Source organism: Papaver somniferum, chromosome 1, assembly GCF_003573695.1.
Source record: "Papaver somniferum cultivar HN1 chromosome 1, ASM357369v1, whole genome shotgun sequence".
Lineage (NCBI taxonomy): Eukaryota > Viridiplantae > Streptophyta > Magnoliopsida > Ranunculales > Papaveraceae > Papaver > Papaver somniferum.
In genome coordinates this window covers 87,498,502-87,513,716 of record NC_039358.1, presented here as the reverse complement: position 1 = coordinate 87,513,716, position 15,215 = coordinate 87,498,502, and the positions used below count along the sequence as shown (strand labels likewise).

The 15,215-nt window shown below is 36.4% G+C and overlaps 1 protein-coding gene across 2 annotated transcripts; it reads left to right on the top strand.

The window, feature by feature from the left end:
* The first annotated feature begins 4,968 nt into the window (after window positions 1-4,968).
* LOC113293515 (suppressor of RPS4-RLD 1-like) lies at window positions 4,969-13,901 on the top strand. Of its 2 annotated transcripts, XM_026542133.1 has the most exons (23): window positions 4,969-5,141; window positions 5,259-5,368; window positions 5,764-6,413; window positions 6,900-6,944; window positions 7,058-7,159; window positions 7,241-7,321; window positions 7,631-7,697; window positions 7,850-7,950; window positions 8,083-8,190; window positions 9,100-9,170; window positions 9,330-9,386; window positions 9,772-9,880; window positions 9,960-10,040; window positions 10,174-10,260; window positions 10,939-11,145; window positions 11,235-11,566; window positions 11,770-11,856; window positions 11,934-12,033; window positions 12,266-12,357; window positions 12,478-12,516; window positions 12,598-12,688; window positions 13,097-13,194; window positions 13,331-13,901. In XM_026542133.1, exons 1-23 carry the CDS (start codon window positions 5,017-5,019, stop codon window positions 13,614-13,616), a joined length of 3,126 nt encoding a protein of 1,041 aa, XP_026397918.1. In that variant the 5' UTR covers window positions 4,969-5,016; the 3' UTR covers window positions 13,617-13,901. The 2 variants fall into 2 exon arrangements, with proteins under 2 accessions (XP_026397918.1, XP_026397925.1); XM_026542140.1 differs by lacking the exon at window positions 12,598-12,688.
* The last annotated feature ends 1,314 nt before the right edge of the window (window positions 13,902-15,215 follow it).

Genomic DNA, 15,215 nt, shown 5'->3' with positions numbered 1-15,215 from the left:
AAATTTAGTGTCTCGATCAGAAGTAATTGTTTTGGGAATTCCATGCAAACGTACTACTTCTTTGAAAAATAAATAAGCAACATTGGATGCATCAGTTATTTTATTGCATGCTATGAAGTGAGCCATCTTTGAGTAACGATCAACAACTACCATAATAGAATCATTCCCCCTCACAGTACGTGGTAAACCAAGCACGAAATCCATGCTAATATCCACCCAAGGAGCTTCAGGAATTGGTAGAGGAGTATACAAGCCAGTGTTTTGAATATAACTTTTAGATTGTTGACAAACCATGCATTTTTGTACGCACTTTTGAAGAAGGCCAAAAATAACGTTCTTCAACCAAAGCTATTGTTTTATCACGTCCAAAATGTCCGCCAAGGCCACTGCCATGTAATTCTTGGATGAGATGAAGACGTAGGGAACATTGTGGAATACATAAACGGTTTCCTTTAAATAGAAACTCTTCTTGAATGAGAAAATCATCAACACTTCCTGTTGAAGAACCACACTTGTCCCAAAGTTGCTTAAATTCTTTGTCTTCACTATATAAATCTTTTAAGAAATCAAAGGCTAAACTCTTATGTTTAAGAGTAACCAGAAGATGAGCTCTCCTACTCAAAGAATCAGCAACTTGATTAAGTTTCCCACTTTGATGTTTAATGGAAAAAGTATATTGGTTAATAGTAGATAACCATCTATCATGCATCCTATTGACCTTTGCTGAAGTTTTCAAAAACTTGAGAGCTTGATTATCAGTATTGACAACAAATTCGCTGTGAATAAGATAAGGATGCCAATTCGTAAGAGCTTGAACAAGAGCAATTAATTCCAACTCATAAGTATACCACTTCTTCCTTGTATCTGAATTCTTTTCACTATAGTATGCAACTGGATGTCCTTCCTGAGATAACACAGCACCAATGCCAACAACAGAAGCATCACAATGAATCTCAAAAGGTTTATCAAAATTTGGCATGGCAAGAACAGGTGCACTGCACAATTTTTCCTTAAGAAGATTAAAGCTCTTATCTGCTTCTTCAGTCCACTCAAAAGTATCACACTTCAAACAATCTGTCAAACCAGCTGCAATGGTACTAAAGTTTCTCAAAAATCTTCTATAGAAAGAAGCTAACCCATGAAAACTTCTTACTTCACGAATAGATGTTGGAGTAGGCCAATCCACAATTGCCTTATCTTTAGAATCATCCACAGAAATACCAGTATCCGACACAACATATCCCAAGAAAGTGACCTTGTTTGTAAAGAAAGTGCACTTCTTTAGATTCACATACAAAACATTGACCTGCAGTGCCTGAAAGACTTGAGATAAATGTGAAATATGCTCTTCTTCATTGTTGCTAAAAATCAGTATGTCATGAAAATATACAATGACAAACTTTCCAAGAAAAGGTTGCAGAACTTGATTCATGAGGCGCATAAAAGTATTAGGAGCATTAGATAATCCAAAAGGCATGACTAACCACTCATATAAGCCTTCTTTTGTTTTGAAAGCTGTTTTCCATTCATCACCTTCTCGAATACGTATTTAATGATACCCACTACGTAAATCAAGCTTTGTAAACACTTTAGCACCCGAAAGCATATCTATCATGTCATCAATTCTTGGTATGGGAAACCTATATGGTATAGTAACTCTGTTTAATGCTCACACATACGATGTCCACCATCCTTTTTGTCTACTAAAAAGGCTGGACTAGCACAAGGACTTTTGCTAAGTCTTACCAAACCTTTTTGTAACAAATCATAAACCTGACCTTGTAAAATCTCATGTTCTTTAGGACTTAACCTATAATGAGGTTGATTAGGAATAAAAGTTCCAGGTATAAAGTCTATCTGATGTTGTAGATCTCTTAATGGAGGAAAAACATTGGGTAATTTAGTAGAAAATAAGTCATTGAAAGAAGATAATAAAGGTTGTACCTTGTCTGGAATTTCCACCATTGGTTTATCAGCTTCATGAGAACTAAAAGAATGATTTGGTTGTAAAGAATGAACAATGGTATCAACTAGTTCATTTGTCTTCTTATCTGATGGTTCATTGACTGAATTAGAAGATTTTAAAGGCCATAGAACTTTAGTAAACCCTTCATGAACAAAGGTATAAGTATTCTCATAGCAGTTATGAACAACACGAATATCATACTGCCATGGTATTCCCAATAATAAACTTGCTGCAGTCATGTTAATAACATCACACAAAACATAATATGAATAACCAGGGAAAGAAAACTTCAGCAAACATTAATGATTAATTTGCTGAGTGGAAGAGCTGTTTATCCAACTGAATACGGTTTTGGATGAAGAGTAACAGGTAAACCAAGTTTCTCAACTAACTTTGCAGAAACATAGTTTTCTGTACTTCCACTATCAATGATCATAGTGCAAATCTTCTCTTCAATGAAACAATGCGATCTGAAAATATTATGTCTCTGAGTAGGACATGGTTCAGTGATTAAAACTGGTCGAATCATCCCAAGGAAATCTGCATCATAAGTCTCATGTTCTTGAAGATAAAATAATTCATCATCTCCTAATGCTTCTTCTTCTTGTGTTTCGTCTGAAGTTTCATTAATGTAAGCATGGAATTTGCGACAATCACTGGAAGTATGGCCAGTTTGGTTTCACTTGTTACATTTATCTCCTCGAAATTTTGAATAAGGGTTAGAGGGTTTAGATAATGGTGGAAAATCTTGTTGAAACTGATTACCTTTAGTTTCGAGAACAAAATTTCGTTGTGGAGGAGGCTGAGGTGGCTTAGAAGATGAGATATGCATTGTAGGAGAAGGTTCTGAAGGAACAGAAGTAGGTTGTTGTTGCTGATATGGTTGGTTTGCACTTCTGTCATGTGGATCAACAAAGACAGTTGATCCCTGTGAGGATGGATCAACAACGACTGTTGATCCCTTTTCAGCTTGGTAACCATAAGAATAATTATATGGTCTGGAAGTTTTAGAAAAGTGTTGATAACGAGCTTGACGTGGAGCTGCTAGTCTAGAGGTACTGAGTACACGCCTTTCAACTCTAATAGCTTGTTGGATGGCTTCAACCATTGTAAACACGAACTGCGCCAGTCCCTGTTTAATTAAATTATTCAAACCAGCTATAAAACGTGCAACTAATTGCTCTTCAGTTTCATTCAATTGGTTATGAGCAACTAAAGCATATAACTCAGCAACGTATTCTTCAACTAATCTGGCCCCTTGTCGACAGTTCTGAAGCTTAATAAAAAGTTGTTGCATATAATCTCTAGGTAAGAATTTATCTCTTAATAATTGTCTCATTCTTTGCCATGTACGTATAGGAGGTTTATGAGCATTGCGTCGATCTTCACCGAGTTTTTTCCACCAAGCTGCAGCTCCACCTTTTAATTTATAAGCTACCAGTTTAACTTGAGAAGATTCAGGAACTTCCATGAAAATGAAAAAGGAATCGACTTCATAAAACCAATCCGGCAAGTCTTCAAGATGTAAACCACCATGAAAACTAGGTATATCAGCCTTCAACTTATATTCTGGTAAAGTTCCATAAGGATTCATACCAGATTTTAATCGTTTTTCATCAACCCATTGTTGCTCTTTGAGTTCTTCAGCTTTGTCATCTTCATCATAGTTGAGGGGTATGGTAATCTTTTTTTTGTTAACATAACCTTCCAAGGGTTCCTTGTGGTAAAGGGTATGAGAAATATTCTCAGGAATATTATCATTCTGAGTAAAAGAAGGTTTATCTTTTTTGGCTTGATCTTCTTCTTTTTCGCCAGAGCTTTGGTCCCCTTCTGTATCATCGGTTAATTTAGGCATCACCAAGTCACCAAAACCAGCATGTTTCCATAATTTGTCTAAACAATCTCCATGCATAGCAAGTGCAGATTTTAGAGAATTTGTAGTTGAATCAAGCTTGGTAGCAAACTTGGTTTCTAAGGAACTAAAAGACGTTTCAATTTTGTTGCCGAGCTTGGTTTCAAGTGCTGCGCTGAGCTTGGTCTCAAGTGCTATGACAATGGCATCAATTTCAGTTGGTGTTAACTTGTCTCCCATTGTAACGAAAGGTAGGTGGGTGAAAATTTAGGATTTTGAGTTGTTGCGGAAGCTGTGGAAATGATCTGTTTCTAGATAAAAATCTAAAAACTCTGTATCTGATACCAACTAGTGTAGCACAGATAAGGGTAACAGGGATAGGTTTAAGTTCCGTCAGAAACTTAATAGAAAACTGATTCTAGGATCAAGATTCTAAGGTAAAAGATTAATAAACAAACTTGATAATAATATTGATAATAAGATGTGTAATAAGATGTGTCTTGTAAACAAGAGTTCCAGCCTTTATATAGACTTACATGAACTGATTAAAGGAAAGAGTTTGACGAAAACTAGAAAATGAAATACTTGCGAAGCAAATTAACTTAAACTGACGTAATGGATCAACAGTCATAGTTGATCCAAAAGCATGAGGTCAACTGTTACAGTTGATACAGAAGAAAAGGATCAACAATCATTGTTGATACAGGGAAAGATGTACTACATCAACTCTTCTTCAACACAGTAAATTTGTGGAACTTGTGCCGTTTGTTTCCCTTCGTTGCGTATAGAGGGAGACCATGACGGATCCAAATATGAAACTGCGAGCCGTTAATCCACATTAATGAGCACTAGTTTTACAACATAGGACGCGTTTGTTAAATCAAATCAAATTCTCCTATTCCAAAACAAAAAACTACACACTACCAAACAATCTCCAATCCATCCATCATACCTCTCTCACACCACCACGTGTCCGTAACATAGAAAATCTCATCGTTTCCTAACACGTGTCGTCGTTTCAATTAGCGATGATATCCGAGTGCGTGACATAATTTCAAACATGGATGTAACCGTGTAACAGCAAAACGCTTCTCTTAAACTCATATCCCCTTTTCTCTAAAGAAGACCTTGGAACCAGTTATTAAAGGGAACAAGAACAAGTTGTTGTCAAAAATCCGATCTCATTTTGTGTGTTTCAATGGGGAGTTCATCAATCTCTGAGAGAGTGGAGTTAGCTAAGTTGTGTAGCACTCGCGATTGGTCTAAAGCTATTCGTGTTCTTGATTCTCTTCTTTCTCAATCTTGTGTCATCCAAGACCTCTGGTAATTACTAAAACATTTCACTATTTATTCCTCAAAGTCTGAGGGTTTACTGTAGTTTTTTTTTGAATTTCCTTTGAGGGTTTACTGTATTTATTTTTTGAATTGTTGTTGTTGCAGCAATAGAGCATTTTGTTACAGCCAGTTGGAGTTACATAAACATGTAATCAAAGACTGTGATAAGGCACTTCAGCTTGATTCTACCCTTCTCCAAGCTTACATTCTCAAAGGTTTCACCATTTTCATCTCTCCCATTGTTTGTTCTTTTATTCAGGGGCATTTAGGTTAGAGAAATTTCTCGTGTTTTCCTTTCATTTGGCTTCCAAGTAGGATCTACCATTTAGAGTAAATAGAATCCCTAGGTGGAAACTCACTTATCATATAACTAAATAATCTGATCTGTAGAATGACTGAGACACTAGAGGTCTTGCTGCAAGATGACTTACAAAACTACAGAAATGCATGTAGTACATATTTGTTTAAATATATGTAGTTCTTATAGTCTGCCTGAATATTTCCTCATTAAGGTTTTTGTTCACTTGATTACTCTTTTTTCATTATGTGAACATCTTTTTTATTTAGTTGTGTGCTCCCAATTTAGTTATTGTACCTGGTTGTCATTCAGGTCGCGCATTGACTGCTCTGGGAAGAAAAGAGGAGGGTTTGGTAGTTTGGGAACAAGGTTACGGATATGCTGTCCGCCAATCAACAGATTTGAAACAATTGCTGGAGTTAGAAGAATTATTGGCTTCTTCTAAAAAGCATGAAACCAAAGACATTACTGTGGATACATGTATTCAAACTGAGAATTTATCTGATTCAGGGTCTGAAATTCAATGCAAATCAATTAAAACTTCTCAAACTGAAATCAAGTCAGCTGATAGCTCTCAAATATGCAGCAAACCTAACGACATGTCTAAAACACTTGAGGAATCAAGTGATGCATCAGAATTATGTAATAAACCAAATGGCACATCTGAAATACATGGCAAATCGAGTGTTAGTTCTGAAAATTTCATCACATCTAACGGCTCATCTGAAGTAAACAGCAAGTCAAGTGGTGCACTTGAAATATGTAGCAAAGCTAATGGCACATCTGAAACACACAACCTATCAAGTGCAACATCTAAAGTGTGCAGGAAATCAAGTGATTTGTCTGATATACTTAGCAAAAAAAGAGATGAAACAAAGAAGAACGTAAAAGTTTTTTCTACTGGTATGTTAAAGACCAAAACGTTAAGTTTGGATTTCAGATTATCAAGAGGAATAACTCAGGTATGGTTTTTGTTACATTACCACATTCAAAATCTTATATGTCGATGAGGTAATCTTGCATTTATGTAGTTGTGTTACCGTGTAGCCAGAATCTTATATGTTGATGAGTTACTCTTGCATTTTTCATTGTGGCAATACTTGCTAGTAACAGTGAGCTCATTTTCTAAAGTACAACAGTAATAACTTTCACTTTGAAATAAGCATACAACTAAACAAGAATGATACCTTTATGTTAACATCTCGGTATTAGACACACACATTTTACTTTAATTAGTATTCTATTTTACAATGCCAAATAGCCTCAACCTTTAATCAATGACAGTCATGCTCTCTTCCGCCTGATTTTGCTCAATACTCTCAAGGGAAGGAATTTTTTTGTATAGGTCTCAAACCACTTTCCATATTAGACATCCTAAGTTAATATAGACTCGTTAAATGCCGTTTTTCTGTAGTTTCTTACATACAAATGCCTTCATAATTTTGCAGGTGAATGAAGGGAAGTATGCTCAAGCTGTTTCTCTCTTTGACCAGGTTTTTGAACTTGTCTGATTAAATTTCATTAGGCGTCGATAATTATCATTAGTATGGCTATTATCATGCTTCAGCTTTGTATGTCCTGACATAAGTTGTATTCTGTCATATAGATACTGAAAGAAAATCCTAATTATCCGGAGGCATTGGTAGGTAGGGGAACAGCATATGCATTTCAGCGGGAACTTGATGCTGCTATTGTTGACTTTACTAGGGTGTGTATTTCTTGACTACTATTTGTGCAGATAAAATAGAGTTATCGTTTATGATGTGATGACAACTATTTTTTTTATTAGGCCTTAAAAGTTAACCCATCAGCTGGAGAGGCGTGGAAAAGAAGGGGGCAGGCTCGAGCAGCTTTAGGAGATTCTATAGAGGCAAGATTTTATCCATAATTTACTTGAACTTTTGTCTCATTGGTTACACTGCAAGATTTTAGGAGATTCTACAGATTGATGCATTATGTTAGACAAAGTTCAGTGGAAATGCTATTCCTTTTGCTCCTCTTACTTCAAAGTTCGTTAGCAGAAATATCACTGATGTGCACAAAGAAATCTGTAATCCACTAGTTTTTTATATACAATGATGATTTACTGATGTTGATGTTTGATATCTGATGCATTGTATGGGATCCATAGGTCTATAACGTTCCTTTACCTCTCAGTAATCGTTGCTTTGATTTGCAGGCCATTGAAGACTTGACCAAGGCATTAGAATTTGAACCAAACTCCTCAGATATCTTACATGAAAGAGGTAAGTCGATTATTTGATTTGGGTATATATGTGACTTTAAATGTATGGATCTCGTGCCACTAGTAGCTATGAAATGACTGTATTCATTATCAACTTACTTGACTGTAACTGTGCCCCTTGACGTGCAAGCGTAATTACTGTTGACTATGCAGGAATTGTCAATTACAAGTTCAAGGATTACAAGGCAGCTGTGCATGACCTATCTTCGTGTGTGAAGCTTGATAAGGATAATAAATCCGCGTATACATATCTTGTGAGTGTGTGGATATCAAGTTTGCTGAGTCGCATATTGGAGGCACTTTAGATAGATATAATTCACCCACTTATTAATAAAATTAAATGTCATTAGAATTAATAACCTTGTAAGTTTTCCCTCTTCCGACAGGGTTTAGCATTAGCTTCAATTGGTGAATATGGCCAAGCTGAAGAGGCACATGCTAAGTCAATTGAATTTGATAAGCTTTACCTTGAAGGGTGGATCCATCTGGCACAGGTATGCATATGCACCTTATCGAATTTAATAATAAAAAAAAATGAAATTAGTTTTAAGTGTACAAATTCAGAGATTAAGCGTGTCACAATAGTTTTTATACCCAGTTTATCCCATGACCAAGGCACCATAGTAGGAATAAAAACAAAGGATTCCATACTGATCTTACTACTGGATAATATTTGTCTGCCGTTACCTGTTATGAACGGGAACTATGTGAGTCCGATTTGTGCACACTCTCTAACAAGTGTGCACGTGACATTTTAATCTCTATCACTGATTTAATTTAGGGAGTTATTTAACGAGGGTCGGGATTCTAAACATGGATGGTAATGGGGCGATCTGTTAACTTATCAACCAATCAAATTAACATGTCAAATATACACTCTTTAGAGTAGTGTGCACATAATTGGACTCGATCTATGCAGCTTTTGTAAAAACATGTGTAGGAAATGGAGATCCTATCTTTTGTATCCATATTGTCACAAATTTTTAATTAAAAAATAATCATGAAAACAATTGAGAATGTGAAAAAACATCCGTAACAAGTAATGGTGCCATCACTGTTATGATGAATGAAGGCTTTATTGTGATGGTGTGCCACAGGGTTGGTGTTATGATTCAACTCCTTTCTTTTAAAGAGAGATCTAAACTCCTTTTAGGTTTTTGGTATACTGTTATCTTGTCATCATATTTTTCTTGTGTTGGGAAAACAGTTTTGTTCAAAGTCTCTGCTCGTTTAGAAGAATGCAGTACTTGAGCTTTGGAAAGCGTATGATGTATCGTATTTAGAATTGTAGATCAAAGAAATTTCCTCACAAAAGGAACCATTGTCCATTGCTCTTCTTGTTATTGTTTTGGTTTCTGTTGTTGTATTGGTCTGTCTGACGAACTTGATTTTGGTTTTGACAGTTGTATCAAGAATTGGCGAAGCCAACGAAGGCTTTTGAATGCCTTGAACAAGTTTTGCAAATTGATGGAAGGTTGTTTTGCCATTTGATACCATCTCTTTCTTGTTTCTTAACTAGACTGATTTTTTTTGCTCAAATCTAAGCATGAGCCCATGCTTGTTTGCAACAAAAGCCTTGGTGGAAGGATGCTCTTAAACTATTTTTTTGATGGTTTGGTGCCATTTCTTGTAGGTCGTCCAAAGCATATCACCTGCGCGGGTTACTCCACCATGGCCTAGGAGAGCACAAGTAAGTTGCAGTTCTACCTAGCAATCTTTGTGCGATAATAAGTTCTACGGCAAGTTTGTATTGGGGGGTTATAATAGCATCAGCCTGCCAAGCTAATTCGGGGAGCTTAAAGCTTTAGGTCTATTTAGCAGTTGGATCATCTTCTTTACATTGGAAACCTGACCAAGATACCATTAGGAGGTGATTAAAGCTGGGATAGACCTTATTTTGTTAAACAGTCATCGGGCATGAATATAACACTTCAGTTATTACAGTGGTTTATAAATTGTAGGGGTATTTTGCAACACGGAAGATGCAGGCATGCATCTAATCATGGGCTTTTAATTGTACATGGATTTTTCTTCCAGACTTTTTGTGGTTATATTAACCATAATGGTTGTTGCAGGAATGCCATCAAGGACTTGACTATGGGCTTAAGCATTGAAAGCTCAAACATTGAGTGTCTATACCTACGTGCTTCCTGCTACCATGCTGTTGCAGAATATGGAAATGCGGTAACTAATAGTCCCGTGTTACAGTATTAGTTTTAATATTTCACATGAAAAATAGTTTATTTGATTTATATGTTTACAGGTTAAAGACTACGATGCAGTGTTGGAGTTGGAGTTAGATTCTGTGGAAAAATTCGTGCTTCAGTGCCTGGCATTTTATCAGGTTTGTAACTTGGATATAGCGTACCCTTATCTTGGAGAGCCTGTCTTTCCACTGATTGAGGCGTTTTCTATTCGCTTCTGATCATTGATGGTGGATGTTCACAAATATACTCACTTTTATGCCTTTCATGCAGAAAGAACTAGCTCTGTACACTGCTTCAAAAGCCACTAGTGAGTTCTGCTGGTTTGATATTGATGGTGATATTGATCCCCTATTTAAGGTAATTCAAATTTGGTCCTCAAGTTATGAGATTATTGGTGAGTTTATTATAAGTTGTTGCTTGGAGTTTGAATATCCTTTGATGCACTAGGATGACTTTATCAGTGGATTGGTACTTTAGAGTTAATTTCACAGTAATTAAAAGAATCTCTGGACAGCTCCTTTCTCCATCTCTAGTTAATTCTGACTTTACTATAGATGAGTTAAAATGGAGCTTCTACGGCTAAAGCCAAGTATCGGCTATTTTTTTGGTATCTCATTTTCAAGGATTTTGAGGTAATTAGTTTCTCAGATATATATATGGTTACTTGGCCAACTATGTATTTTGATCCTCATTAAGCATTGTGGTAGTCTGTTACCACCTTTGCTCTTTTCCTTTTCTTTTTTTTTTCATTTTTTTTTCTAGCCTGGTTTAGGGTGGTACTAGTCTTTTGTACCCTGTCTTCTTTTCATTAATAGATTTTTCCTTTGCCGATTTAAAAAAAAACAAACAAACTTATTCCACATTATGTGTGAGATATATCCGGTGGCAAGTATTGCTGGCACCTTTTTACCCGTGATTTAATTTTGTTGGCTATTGCAATTATTAATTCCTGCCTTCCAACACCCTTCTAGTGTACCCAAATTCATTAAGAATCTTAATCTGTTTTTGTTTAACAAAATTGCCGATTTTTTGCAGGAGTACTGGTGCAAAAGGTTGCACCCAAAAAATGTATGTGAAAAGGTTTATAGACAACCTACATTGCGTGATTCTCTGAAGAGAGGTAGGCCCAGGAAGCAGGATCTTGTTATTACAAAACCAAAGGCTACTCTTCTGAAAGTGGCAGATGCCATTGGAAAGAAGATCCAGTACAATTGCCCAGGTTTCTTGCCTAATAGACGTCAGGTAACTAGTTAAGCAAATTTTCTCATTATTTTTTTGGGTTTTCTACTTTTTTGTTGTTTACATGCTTAGTCTTTGGGTGTGTTGTCTAGCATCGAATGGCAGGATTGGCTGCTATTGAGATTGCTCAAAAGGTTTCAAGGGCTTGGCGTTCTGTTCATACAGAGTGGAAATTTTCAAGTAAAAGCACAACAAAAAATAGTAAGAAAGCTAGGAGAAAGGAAAGAAATTATGTACCTAGTCAGAATAGGGGTGGTGCTTGTTGTAGTACCAGTTCACCGGAAACATCAACTCCATACGATACTAGCGAAGAGAAATCATCAAGTCGTTCTACAATGTCCTGGCAAGCTGTTTATTCAATGGCAGTTAAATGGAGACAGATCTCCGAACCATGTGACCCAGTTGTCTGGGTTAACAAGCTAAGGTATGCTATTTCTGCTTCGAACACAGATTTTTTATCAACCAAAACACTTTTTGAGACAAACTGAAGGGGATGTTGCGTGTTATTTACTAGGGCGTTCTATTGTTTGTTGCTATTCTGATTTTCGCTATGTTTCTTGAGAAGTTGGTGTTTGTTGACTCAATGTATCTATCTTCTCCTTTAATTTATTTTTCGCTGCAACACAGTGAAGAGTTTAACGCTGGATTTGGGTCACATACACCCCTAATTCTTGGACAGGCAAAAGTTGTGCGCTATTATCCAAACTATCAAAGGTATGATAATATCTACGTGAGCATAGATCAGAATAGCTTATAGGTTTTCTGTTCTCATTATTTCTTGAACGTTGTAGGTTATTGAATTTCACAAAAACTGTTGCAACAGAAAAGATGCAAATGAAAAACAGTGCAGATGATATAATTGATCTATCCAAGGAGGGGAGACTACAGAAAGTGAGTATTACACATAAATTATTTATGCCCTGTAGTAATCATGCGTGCGTGATGCTCTACTCAGTGTTCTTACTCCTTTGTTCAACACTGAGTTTATTTTGGAATTGTGTTCAAGACAACCAGAAAGAATCTATTCTCTGGTCAGTAGCTCTAGTTAGCGTCTGGAGAGAAATGTGATTGTGGGATCGTGCATCGTTGTCAAACATACTAATATGTTATTTACCACATACAGTTGTTACACGCGGAAACCTGCTCTGATCTTTACAGCGTGACTGGTGAGGACTTTTGGGTAGCAACCTGGTGCAATAGTACAGCATTTGAGGGGTAATCGTATTGTACTGCTTAAATAGCTACCAACTGTTTTTCTCATTTTTTAAAAAGTTGAGATCTTAGAGCAAGTTATTTGTTGTCTTTTAACCTTTTGAATGATGTTGTATGTTTCAGGAAACGCCTCGAGGGAACAAGGGTCACTCTACAGAAAATGTACTCTATACTTCTCTTGAATCATATGACTTGCGTTTTTTTTAATTCCAAATACAGACATAAAATCCAATAATTTAACAGGGGCAATATGGGATTTGACTTTTCAATAAGAACACCTTGTATGCCCTCCAGATGGGAGCATTTTGATGCAGAAATGACGATGGCATGGGAAGTTAGTATAGCTATGTCTCAAGCTAAAACCTTAAATTTGTATTTTCTGCTTCCACCATGGTTGTTTCTAGTTTGATTAAAATGGCATTGACATATGACTCATTCTCCTGCTGGTTTGATTAGAATGTTGGATAACTTGAGATTGAAATATATTTGAACCCATCCAGAATACCATTTCCCCCCTTTATTCCAGCTTGTGTTGTTGATCATGAGATTTACCTCTCATGTTCAGAGTATCTTATGAAGTCTGTTACCACCTCGAACTAAGAACCTGCTGTGAAAGATTCTCCTATGCTCCCTTGAAAAAGGAAATTTTGAAAATGAACTATTCTCCTATGCATCAGCAGGAACATATAAATATAGCAACCATTAAACTAATCTGACCACTCTTAAATCCTTGGATTTGCAGGCCTTGTGCAATGCGTATTGTGGTGAATTGCATGGCTCAACTGATCTGAGTATGCTGGAGAGCGTGCAGGATGCAATTCTACGGATGTCATATTATTGGTAACAATACACGTGACGTCATTAATTAAGTACTTTATTACAAAAAGTGCAAGTGCTCAACCGAATTAATCGGGATTAGTCGTGATGAGAAATATGGATTGGCATAAAATCTGTTAAAATAAGTTATATTTTGCAGGTATAACTTCATGCCACTGTCCAGAGGTTCTGCGGTGGTTGGCTATATTGTGTTGCTTGGACTGTTTCTCGCAGCCAATATGGAGATCAAAGAGAGCATACCAGATGGTGTGCAGGTGGATTGGGAAGCCATACTTACATCTGATCCCAACACTTTTGTTAATTCCTTGAAGCGATGGTTGTGCCCATCTCTCAAAATCAATACTCGGAAAGATATCCCAGATGTTGCATCAACTCTTGGTACGACTGGCTCAGTTATTGCTGCTCTCAGTACTTATACTGAATGAGTGACTGAGCTGACTATTTCATTACTAATTGCATGAACTAGATCACTAACTCTCATTGTATAAATTATGGCCTAATCTTATAGAGTAAATATACATACAATGTTCTTAATCTTATAGAGAAGTCAAATAGTAGAGTTCGGAAGAGGAAAATTAGTACAGAAATTGGAACAAGATCACCCATATTTACACTTATTACTGTTGTTCATAGCGCAAATGCATGTAATGACGACTCCTCTTATGGATTTCGTTCTATGTTGATATCTTTCACTGCATTTTATTTTGACAGCCAATTTTATAATTTATTTTTATTTTGGTGAGGATTGAAAAGCAAACTAGTACAGAGGGTTCTCCAAAGTGTTGGTTGCCCTTATCTCATTTAAGTGTCTCGAGGTATTGGCTTCTACCAACACATTGTTTTCCCCATTTGTAGGATTGGAAATCACAAAAAAAAATATAGAGGAAATGCAAGGACATGATAAAATCTGGCATTTGTAACCATTGCTGTTTGTGAATTTGTCTTTTCCTTGCATTTCCTCTATTTATATGGGGAGGGAAGCAGACGGTTTGGTTCTACCATCTGATGGGGGATTTCAAACGACAAGTTTTAACTGAATCCATAAGAGAGTTGCATTTCAAGGATATATTTTTCCTTGGATTCATGGAACCTTCTACTGGAGTAACTCCCAAGGGCTGGCTGCCACAATGGAATGAAGTCTGTCCCTTTGCCTCCCTGGCCTCTAAATCTCGTTATCTTCTTTCTTTTTATCCTTTTCATTAATAAATGCGTAAGAAATCAAACAAATAAGATCTTCCAACGATATTTCCTTTTCCTTTATACGCGTTATATGACTTCATCATCATATCAAAGTCGTGTAACCAGTAAGGGCAATAACGCGATTTCAGGGTACAAGTTTTCTTCTTTGACAAACTTCACCAACAATTCCACGTTCTCTCTTCTTCACTACCGTTACGACTTCACCCAGTCTTGACTAAATCGTGAACCAAAATCACCAAATCAGCCTTCAACGGGAATGTTATACTTTTCCACTCCAACATCAACCACCACTATTAATATAAATTAAACAACAACTGTTCCACAATAACATCAAAAAGCAAAAAGACTTCGGCCAGCAAGCAAAAGAACTGTCACTGTGAAGAAACCAAAGAATATAACCTTGTTGTTCTTCTTGTTTTAGGATTTCTTTTATAAGAATACAGTGCTCGTAAGCATATCTTATTGGCTCAACAGCTTGAGAAATATTTTTCAATTTCTAGTTGTTTGTAATGGCAATTAAGCGTTGGTTTTTCAAGAAACAAAGACAACAACACCAACAACAAGAAGAGGAAGAAGAAGGATCAAGTAAACAAGATTCATGGAAATTTAAATTTTCTAGTTCGAGTTTTAAATTTAAGTATCTTAATATTCACATTTCATTTCTCGACGATATTTTGTTTAAGATCATATCTGTTTTCGAAGCGATTCTTCTTGTTTCTGCTCTATGTTTCTTCTATCTCTTCTGTGGTTGTCACATCTAGAGATCCTTGCCGTTGGGAATTCTGATTTGTCACCGGTTTATAAGGTCTTGGGGGGAGTTACTT